Source organism: Solanum tuberosum, unplaced genomic scaffold (genome assembly GCF_000226075.1).
Source record: "Solanum tuberosum cultivar DM 1-3 516 R44 unplaced genomic scaffold, SolTub_3.0 scf00324, whole genome shotgun sequence".
NCBI classification, from domain to species: domain Eukaryota; kingdom Viridiplantae; phylum Streptophyta; class Magnoliopsida; order Solanales; family Solanaceae; genus Solanum; species Solanum tuberosum.
Window position 1 is genome coordinate 104,504 of NW_006239247.1, and position 11,691 is coordinate 116,194.

General features: G+C 35.6%; 1 protein-coding gene across 1 annotated transcript; it reads left to right on the forward strand.

The window, feature by feature from the left end:
* The first annotated feature begins 2,317 nt into the window (after positions 1–2,317).
* LOC102604802 (methyltransferase-like protein 13) lies at positions 2,318–5,108 on the forward strand. The gene has a single exon (XM_006360421.2). It carries the CDS (start codon positions 2,584–2,586, stop codon positions 3,985–3,987), a length of 1,404 nt encoding a protein of 467 aa, XP_006360483.1. The 5' UTR covers positions 2,318–2,583; the 3' UTR covers positions 3,988–5,108.
* The last annotated feature ends 6,583 nt before the right edge of the window (positions 5,109–11,691 follow it).

The window sequence follows — 11,691 nt, forward strand, 5'->3', positions numbered from 1 at the left end:
CCCCCCCCCCCCCCTCCTTAAATGGATCCTTACGTGATGCGAATCCGATCAATTAGTTGGGATCCAATATGTATATCGACCACCAAATGAGAAACCAAAAAGAAATAATCTTACTTTGTTGAATATATATAATATATTAGCTACTTACAATTTTATTTTTCCTATTATACCCTCAATTTATCAACACTGAGTTAATGTTTTTGAAAAATGTACTAGTTAATATGTTTGGAACCTTATCAATTAATAGGGGTAAAATGGTAAACTCACAATACTAATCATTATTTTCTTAATAAGTGTCTTAAGTCAAAATTTAATAAGTAAATAAGGACGGAGGGAGTAATTATACTTTCATGTGTTTCAATTTATTTGTTCTACTTTCCTTTTTAATCTCGTTTAAAAGGAATATGTCTGCCCCCCAAGGCCTAGCTCAAGTGGCAAAAGGTGGAGGATTTGTGGCTTAGGTCGCAGGTTCAAGCCTCACACCATGCAAAACAAAGTCCGATATTTAAGTGAAGAAAGGTAAAAGGGCGGACCCATTATCCACCGAGTTTAGAAGACTATGACCTAAAAAGCGGATCACAGACGAATTTCTCGATTAACAAAAAAATATATATATATGTCTGATGGTTATAAAGCGAAATAGTTGCAAATCATCATCTATTGTTGCACCACAACTTCTTGAATGTTGCTCCTCTTTGTATTTTTAGGTTAATTTTGAGAGAAGAAGATAATTGAATTTTTCAGGGTGTAGAAAATCCCATATGGAGGATCAAAAGCTTTGTTTTTCATATTACTATGTCTCTCAAGTCAGTATGAGAAACTACTGAACTCAATCATTTATACTCGCTATTCTTCATTTTTCTATTGAGATCTATCTTATAGAAGTACTCAAATTGAATCAGTACTCGAGTTCTAGAGATCAAGATTTTAATTTTATGAACCATAGTTTCAACCTCGCTAGAGATTTGAATGCTATTGAAAATTGTGATTCATCTTAACAATTTTGTATTTATAATAATTGTAATTATTATATTATTAGTTGCCATTTGCCCACGAATCAATTATTGTGGGAGCAACCATATAATACATTTTGATATCTTCTTGCCTATTTTGTGTGTGCTACTGATGTCATAAAGTGTGTTAAGTAATCAAAACAAATATCACAAGAAAGTACTAATAACTCCTCAAAACTAATTGAATGATAAACATGCTAAACAACTAAACAACTAAACAATATCATATCATATCTCTGAGTATATTAGAAGTATTAATTAATCATGTGAAAATACATACCAATAACTTCACAGTCAATTCTAGATACTTCAAAACTAACTAGCCTATCTCACACTTGCTTACATGATTTAAATACGTACAAATAACAAACATGTCACGCTTATAAGAAAAGCAAGCAAATTAAGAGTTGAAGTCTTCTTTACCATATAATCAGTAGGTAATTTTTTCTTAAAATGTTATAATTAACTTGTTCAAACGATCCTCAATGACCTCAATCTATACATAATCATGCATACCTAGTCTAAATTAGTCTAAGGAAATTAATTCCATAATTTTTGGGCGCTTCATGGTCAAAGTCAACTCTTGATCATCTCAAATGTACCCCTCAAGTCAATGGTTAAAATTTTGGAATTAATTGCATGAATATGCCACCCCTAAGCTATATATGGAAGACCACCAATTGAGTGAAGTCGTAACAAGATAACTTAATCGAAAGGTGCGGCCCCTTGTTCGAAAGACCCCCACCCCCCACACACACTTCAATTGGTAAAAAAAAAATACTTTTATAGTAATATATTATCTAAAAGGAAAGATAATTATTGTGAAGGGATAATATTACAATGAATATATTGTTATAAAATCTATTGTTGATGTTTTTGTTGATGTCATAAGTATAATATAAAAAGTAAAATATAACATAATTTTTTTTATCCAACTATGAAATTTGATTAGAAAATATAATTAATCGAAAGTTAAATATGTTCGTAAGGATTAAAAATGAAATTAATTGATAATTGAAAGGCTAAGCTAGTGTATTTAGTCGTAAACTTTAGAGATTTATCTTCAAGTATATCTACTATTTAACTATGAAATTTGATTAAATTTTAAAAATATAATCTTCAAATATTTTCAAGTTCTCGTACTAACCAGGTTTTTGGAAAACTTTCGCTCCCATTCACAAATTCAAAACAAATTAAAGTCAAATGCATGTTTAAACGCAATTTAAATTTCAAAAAAAAAAAAAAAAATTCAAATTTCAATTTCTAAATCTAAAACAATCTATAGCCGAAAATTACAACTTTCAAAAACTCATATTTTCCTCGTGTCAACCAGGTTTTGGGAAAACTTCCGCTCTTGCGCATAAAAATTCAAAACAAATTCATGCATGTTTAAACACAATTTAAATTTCAAAAACTCAAATTTCAGAAAATCCGAGATCTAGAACAATCTATAGCCAAAAACCGCAACTTCAAAAACTCAAATTTTCCGAACACGTGTTCCTATAAAAAGCATCACATTCTTCATTTCCCCTTGTAGAATTTTCCCTCCTCTTTTTGGAAGAACAAGAAAATGGCTCTGGATCCAACAGCCTTCAAAACCATCGTCCCGTCCCGGTACATCACCTTCACAATCCCAAATCTTTTGCTTCATCTTCATCACTTCAATGCTTCTCAACTCCGCGTTGCGGTTCTTGATTCTCCGGCGCCTTCAGAACCCGTTCAAATCGCTGCAATGTTGGTTCCGATCGGCCGGGAATCCGATTGGTATTTTTCAACCGAACAAGGTCATCTTCAACTCATACTTAACTTCCCTCAGCTTTCTCGACTTTTTTTAATTGGGAATTCACCGACTTCAACACACCCTACTTCGTATAATCCCCTGTTATGTACCGATGGTGTGGCTAGTGTGGCGGATTCGTCTGTTGTTGAAGAGAATTTGATGCCATTGTTGATTGAGTTGATACCCAGATCGGCATTTTGTCGAACAGGTGATGGGTTGTGTGAAATTCCGTTTTTGAGCTATGAAGATGAGGTGATTCGGAGTTTGGTGTTGGATAGATGTGTTGGGGAGTTTGTTGGAGAGATGTTGATTGAAGATGTTGAGTTGGAATCAGAAGATGGGGGTGGTAGAGAGTTTAGAAGGAGATTGAGGTTTAAGAGAATGCCGAATTTGGTACAAACACAGATAAAGATCCGACCCAAGAACGTCGATTTTGTTAACATGGAGGAAGTAGAATTTGAGATTGTTGATGATGGGGTGTTAGTTCATCCTTATTTGACTCCAATGGTGGCGGGTCTTTCAGTAATCCGATCATTCTTGGACGCGAAAATTGGAAATGGGATAAAGCCAAAAGCTCTATGTTTGGGTGTTGGAGGAGGGGCACTTCTTGGTTTTTTAAGCTCTCAATTAGGATTCCAAGTCTTGGGTATTGAGGCTGATAATGTTGTTTTGGAGGTAGCAAGGAGATACTTCGGGTTGGAACGTGGTAACTCAATACGTTTATGTGTTGGAGATGCACTAGACATGATTGGGAAATTCGCGACTCAAGTTGAAAGTAATGGTTTTCATGGTTATGTTTTGGAGAATGGTGAGCATTTGAATGATTTCGATGATAAATTTGATGTGATCATGGTTGATTTAGACGCGACTGATTCTAATATAGGTATGAGTGCTCCTCCTTTAGCGTTTTTCCAGAAATCCGCATTGTTTGCCATAAGAACATTGCTAAGCAAAGATGGTGTTGTCATCATAAATGTGATTCCTTCAGACCAGACATCTTACAAGCTAGTAATCACTGAATTCAAAGAAGTTTTCGCCGAGTTATATGAGATAGACGTTGGAAATGAAGATAACTTTGTTCTTATTGCCTCTGCTTCAGAAATCGGACATGTCTCCGTTCACCGTCAAAGTAAATTTCTAAAGAAGTTGAAACAAGTATCAGGATCTTTTCTGGACTCTATAAGATTGATCTGAAAGGGTTCTTGGTAGCTCAAGTAAAATTGTGCAGCATATGGAGTTTTCGATAGAAACGACAAGCCAGGACAGAGGCAAATATAATATTTTTTTTGGATGATAGAGAAATCAAATTGTATAAAGTTCATTGAGAGAATTACAAACATGAATTTTGCTTTCATATTGGTTGTTTTTGCATTAATAGAAAGTTCGTGCATTTTTCCTTAGGAGTTTAATGCAATGTTTGCTTGTTGGCATAAGAAAATATAATCTTCGCATAACTAATGCAACTTTTAATTGGTGGCAGTATACAAAATAGAATGTGAGCATTAGTAATGCAGGGATTAAACTATTGAAAGAAATTTTTTAAAAAAAGCACTTCTATCGCAAGTAATTCTTGTATAAAAATCCTCCCTTGTTAATCCCTGTATAACACTGAATTTTCCTTCTAAAAAAAAAAAATTGCGACAGGTGCATGTCGGATCCTCAAAAAGTAGAGCATTTTGGAGGATCCGACACAGGTGTGACAATATTTTTGGAGATCCATGCAACATAGCTTCAAATTGATTGCAAATTTTTCATAATGGTAACCTAGAATTTTCTTATGCAGCAATACCTGGTACCAACATATATAACTTCTAGAGGCCAACAGTTGATCTTCAGAAATTCAAAGGTGGTACGCCCGTGCCAAGCTACCTTCAGCCAGGTGTCTCTTCAGTTTATGCAAGCTCCAGAACAACACTCGACATGCATTCAGTCGGAACTCCTATAGTTAATAGACACTTGTTTTTGGAGCAAACATCAAACATCTTCGTAAGATAATATCACTAGGGGAGTGCTCAATCGACCAAAGGTTGTGTTGAAGGCTCAGTCTAAGTGGGAGATCATTCCTTGAAGAATATAATACAATCTAGAGCAGTCAGCACCCACTTAACTCTACAAAGATATCTTTTTTTTTTATAACCGAGAAATCGACCCACCCTTTGGACCAATCACAACCTTCTAAACTCGGTGGATAATGGGCCTGCCCCTCTACCCGTCTCCACTTAAATATCAGGCTTCGCTTTGGGTGGTGTGGGGCTTGAACCTGCGACCTAAGCCACAAATCCTCCACCTTTTGCCACTCGAGCTAGGCCTTGGGGGCACAAAGATATCTGATTAAGACCAGTTCTTTCTAGCTTTGAAAGGTGTATTACAACCAATTCATTTTTATCTTGATTGTACTATTAGATAAAAAGGTCAAAACAACAACAATAAACCCAATTTTATCCTACAAGGTTGGGCCTGGGGAACATAGAATGTAGATAGACCCTTAGTCCCTTACCCCTGCCCTAGCCGAAAAAACGAACCCGGGTCTGTACCATGGTAGGGTACTATTCTACCACTGGTGCTAGATTATACAAAGGTCAAAGCATCAAAAGAATTTATGTAGTCACTGCTCATAACCTGTTTGCACAGAAACTGTGCAACTTCAGTTCATGCAGTTCTTCCACAAATGCAGCAGCACACAGGAGCTCCAGTTTAGTACCTAATGCAGGTGATCAGAGTAAATGCTCTTTCAGATCAAAGTCTTCTCCAACTAACTTGAGCTCAGCTACACTCGACGAAAACTTGATACAACCTATAGTGCATCCATTTATGTCTCGTAATTAGGCCATGTGCTGAGTTAAACCGATTACTTGTTTATATACTTTGCAATATGATTTGGAGCTGTAATCATCTATGGATGAATAAAGCTCTCATTTCTCTCAGAAAACTCATGGCTATTTGAAGCTCATTGCAGTATTCTCTTCAAGTTTTCTAAAACAACCACAAACTATTCTCTTTATCCTGATTTATGTATGCTTTTTGGCATCATCAAGCACTCATAAGGCGGAGCTAGAAGCAAATGTATGGGTCTAACCAACTAGTTTTAGTTTAAACTATCAAGAAATTCACTAAATACATACAAAACTTAAATTCAGAACCAAGTTACTAACACTTAATATCGTCATCCTAAAAATTAGAACCCATAAAGTTCAAATCCTCGTTTCGCCTCAGCCAATCATCGAGTTCTTATTTCTCAAGTTATTGCTCAAAGATCCATTAATTTTCCCTTCTTTTTTTTTTTCTAATACTTCATCTGTTAAACAATTGATTGGTTCTAAAACTGGCAAGTAGCTGAAAGAAAAACAACAACACACCCAATGTAGTCCCACAAAGTGGTGTCTGGGACGGATAGAGTGTAGTAAGCCGACCTTACCTACCTTTGAGGTAGAGGGAGAGGCTGTTTCCGATACACCTCGACTCAAGGAAAAACAGTCCAGAAAAGATAAAAACAACAAACACAGAAACAACAAGAGGCTGATAAAAAAAAAAGGAACTTTAGCATATAACCAAGTTTCAATTTACTTCTGAGCTAAACAAAATAAAAATACTATCTTTACACTAAAAAATTAGTGCAATTACCCAAAAATAGCTAAAGCAGAGTAATAAGAATGAAAATTAAAAGAGCAGCAATAAAAGAGTACTTAAGAGCAGCAAGAAGAATAGCCAATGCAATCACAAACAACTGCCACAATATACTTACACTAGCCCATGTCAACAGACCCGTTAACCCAACTGCCACAATATTATCCGGGTCAGGATCCAACAAAAGGTCCATCCATCTCAAATTCAATCTGGGTTTTCCTCCACCATCACCATTACCATCATTACTTCCATTTCCATTGCTGGAACCATTGTTCTTCAACCCATTTTCTTGATTTTCAGTATTGTTGTTCCCATTCTCTGCTGCAAAAACAAGAAAGTGTTTTCTTTTAGGGCAAATCTTTGATTTGGGGGTGTGAATTGGGGAAAAAGAGAAATGGGTTCTGGTGATTGAGGGGTTTTGAAGGATTGGTAGTGAATAGGAAGGAGATATGTACATTGAAATTGCCATGAAAATGTAGGAAAATTGATTAGAGGTTCAAGGAAAATGGAGAGGAATTAAACAAAAAGGCTTTTTATTTAGCTAAAATTATGATTTGACCTCTTTAAGCACTTTGGTCCTCAAAAAGTTTTAAAATGTTGCTCATACACCTTATTTTTATCCTTTAAAACCAATAGTTGTGGTAGTTTTAAAATAGGCTTAAGTCATATGCAGCCCATTAAAGTTATCCGCATATTTCACTTAAACATCTGAACTAGAGGTTGTTCCTATTAAACACCTCTACCGTTCAAAACATGTACCTATTAAATATTTTTTGATGACATGTCATTATAAGTATAATACAATTGTAAGTTCGCGCATGAAGCCATAATTTATTTTTTTGCTGACCAATAAAAAATGGGCATATCAACATAAGAAAAATCATAATCTGAACATAGTTTTTTTTTTAAAAAGAAAAACCCAGTTGTCTTCTCCAACTCATCTTCCCCAATTGAAATTCTCAATTCAAAATTACTTGAACCTCATCGACCAAATCCCTTTGCTACCATCCCTCCACACGCCCCTTTCCCATATAATCCTTCATTCATTTTTTCTTTCTAGCATCATTCCGTTATCATCAATATCATCATCGTTGTTCACTTCATTGGAAAAACATCAATGAAATAAATAACCAGTAAAAACACAAAAAGATCAAAATAGTTTACTGTTAAAGATTTTCATTTGAGTTGTGAAGAGAATTTCATCAAAAATAAAATCAAATTGAGTCAAAAACAATTTCGACTAAACTTCGTTTTTTCCGACAAAACTAATATGAATCTGAAGTTGTTTTATTATATAATTAAGAATGGAAAGGAAAAAAGGTGGAATAAGGATGGTTATCGGAGTGTACACAATTTTAGTTGTCGATCGATGTGTGTGTGTTCAGGCAAAAAAAAATAGGGAAGGACTGAAGTCGAGGGTGGGTGGGTTGTTTTGTCATGGATACAAGTTACAATCTCTCAAGAGATACTTCAGGCTATTATTCGTCCTAACAACAATCTTACTGCTCGCGAGGCGTGGCTACAGATTGAACGTCTTTTCCGTGATCATGCTAGTTCCCGAACTCTCCAACTTAAGGTTCAATTTCATAATCTAAAGAAAGGTTCTCTTTCTATCTCTGATTATGTGCACCGCCTCAAATCCATTGTCGATGCCTTGATATCAATTGGTAATCCTATCTCTGATTCAGATCTTGTTCTCCAAGTTCTTTCTGGCCTACCTTCCGAATATCTCTTTGTTAGCACTTCAATATCCACTAGAATTCCACTTCCTTCTTTTCTTTAGACCAGATTTTTTTTATTTCTTCATGAGACTCAATTAAATGGTCTTTCCTCTGCCGCATCAGATTCTTCTACTGCTTTACTAGCTAAACATAATTCATCTTCTCAAGGACGTGGACGTGGAAAAAATTCTAATGGTGGTCGTCATGTCAATGGTGGTCGTGGTAGAGGTCGCAACAACAACAACCATAGAAACTATTCCACTACTCCTCTCCAATTTGCTCCACATCCAAATGTTTCTTCCATTCTAGGTCCAGCTCCACACACTAGTCCTTCTTCGTTCTATCCTAGTTATCCAGCAGCACCTTCTCCTTTTCAATGTCAATTATGTTTTTAACCTACTCATACTGCAAGAGATTGTCCATCTCTTGGTTCTAAAGCACTCTTTTATGATCTTCAATCTTTCTCGTCTACGCATTCTTATGATCCGGCAGGTCATACTCCTTAGTATATTGACACGGGAGCGCCTCTTCACACATGACACCTAATCATTCGCATCTCTCTTCTGTTCAACCCTATAATGGTAATGATTGTGTTATGGTAGGTAATGGTAATTAACTCCCCATCTCTTATACCGGTAATAATACATTCTCTACTCATTCTTCCACTTTCTCTCTAAAAAATGTTTTAGTTGTTCTAACTCTTTCTTGCAATTTATTGAGTGTTCGTAAATTTACTTCTAATAATAAATGTTCAATTGACTTTGATTCTTTTGGTTTTTCAATTAAGGACTTCTAGACGAAGAGAATTCTTCCCAGGTGCAATAGTTCGAGTCCCCTTTACTCTTTCTCTCCATCAACTCCTGCGGTTGGTGCTCATCATGTTTTTGTTGCTTCCCATGCTTCTCCAACTCTCTGGCATCGTCGTTTAGGCCACCCTAGTATAGGTGTTCTTTCTAGTCTAGTTAGAAATAATAATTTGCAATGTTCTTTTTCGAAGCATTTAGATTTTCTTTGTAATGTCTGTCAACTTGGCAAGCACACAAAACTACCATTTAAGGAATCTATATCTTCTTCTACTTCTTCATTTGAATTGATTCACAGTGATATTTGGACCTCTCCAATTCCTTCTTTTACTGGTTTTCGTTACTATATTTTTTTTCATGACGATTATACTAAATTTACATGGGTGTTTCCAATTCGACGCAAATCAGAAGCATTTCTTATGTTCAAAAACTTTTACTCTTATGTTTTAACTCAATTTTCGGTCAAAATTAAATCACTACAATGTGATGGAGCTGCCGAATACGTCAAACTTGCTTCTTTTCGTGAGTTTTTAAATTCAAATGGTGTTTGTCTTCGCATTTAATGTCCACATACTCACCAACAAAATGGTAAAGCCGAACGAATGCATCGCACTATACTAAATATGCTTCGGTCTTTACTTTTTCAATCTTTTCTTCCATCTTAATTTTGGGTTGAAGCCCTTGATACTGTTGTCCATCTCTTAAATATTCTACCTTCTTCAAGTTCAAGTTTAAAACTTCCTATGAACTTCTTTTTGGTAAACAACCGTCGTATCATCATTTACGTGTATTTGGTTGTTCTTGTTTTCCTAATCTTCGTGATTACGTACCACATAAGTTGAGTCCTCAATCTAAACATTGTATTTTTCTTGGTTATCCTTCAAATTATAAAGGTTTTAGGTGCTTTGATCCTTTAGAAAATAAAGTTTTTATTTCCCGTCATGTTATTTTTAAAGAGGACTCTTTTCTATATCCTTCCTTAATTTCTCAGTGTATATCTCCAAACACTTCCTTATCTTCCTTTAGAAGTCCATCATCACTATTATTTCCTTCTCTCACGTCTCCAAATATTTCTCTAACTTTATCTCAAAATAGAGTTTTCAATTTGCATACTTCTCCTAATCTGGAACACTTTAGTCCCCTGCCGACACATTCCTCGTCTTTCTCACCTACTCCAATACGTCCATCTAGTACTTATCATAATGTAACATCCTCACCGCTTCCAGCTTTTAGTCCTTCTCAATCTAGGACTCAAACTTCTCTAACTCCAGTAACTACTTCTCCTAATTTACAAAGACTCTATCCACGGACAGATCCCTCTGTATCTCAAACGCAAAACATTTCATCTCTTGATTCTAAAGTACATCCGATGATCACCCGAGCATAATCTGGAAAGCTCAAACCCAAAATTCTTCCTTCTTTATTTTCTCACATATCTCATATTTCATCTCAACCTTCTCTTCTTCCTGAACCCAATAAAAATCCAAACTGGAAAAGGGCAATGGCAGATGAATACAACTCCCTCATCGCCAACAACACCTTGGACTTAGTGTTGCCCTCTACTAATGCAAATGTCACTGGTTGCCGATGGGTTTATAAAGTGAAACAAAAATTTGATGGCTCACTTGACTGCTATAAAGCTCGTCTGGTTGCTCAAGGTTATAATAAAAAACATGGATTAGACTACGATCAAACGTTTAGTCCTGTGGTGAAACCAATCACCATTCGAACTGTTTTTGCTTTAGCGGCGTCCAAAGGTTGGGAAATTCATCAATTAGACGTTAAAAATGCCTTTTTACATGGCACTCTTAATGAACTGGTATATATATGAAGCAACCTACTGGTTTTGTTCATCCGCAATTTCCACATCATGTTTGCCGATTGAACAAAGCCCTTTATGGCTTAAAACAAGCTCCACGAGCATGGTTTCATCGGTTCGGAATTCGGAATAGGAGGTGTAACGAGAATAATAGCCATGGAAGTGGCAAAAGAGGTTTGAGTACCGAGCGAAGTAGATGAAACCATGATGATACGTAGGAGAAAAAGAGTTAGAGAGAGCCTAGGTATCTGATACCATGAAAGAATAACTATCTTGGATGAATACATTAACCAATTACACGAGGTATTCATAATATGTAAATATGATACAAAAGACTAAACTATCCTTGTAGCTATACATATATATTTATCACTGGCAATGAAGAAAAAAGAGGAATAAAGGTTTTTTTTTTTTGGCTGAAAACATACTTTTTATTTTATTTTAATTTCTAATTTATTTTTAAATTGTTATTATGGGACAATGCCACATGTCTTTTTTTTATTAGTTACAATGTCACGTCAGCCGCAAGTGTATAACACACCATTTCTATTTTTAGTTGATTGTTAAAAATGTTCTATAGATTATTATTTTTACTAAAAAAGGTGTTCAATTGGAACAAGCCTAAGATAAGGTGTTCAAGTGAAATATGCAGACAACTTTAAGGGGACGCAGATGACTTGAGCCTTTAAAATATGGGCATTAACCGACATGAGTCGTGGTGCACTGATGAGAATGTTTCATCCATTAATTAGAGACCTGGGGTTCGAGCCTTGAGTATGAAGAAAATCTTGTTGGGAGCGTCACTCCCGAATGAGCCCTGCAGAGCGCGATCCGAATTTAGTCAAGGCTTTAGTCGGAGCTCCAATGTGGGATCCGAACTCAGAATGGGAAGCTAAAAAAAAAAAAACTATGCACATTAATATATTATATA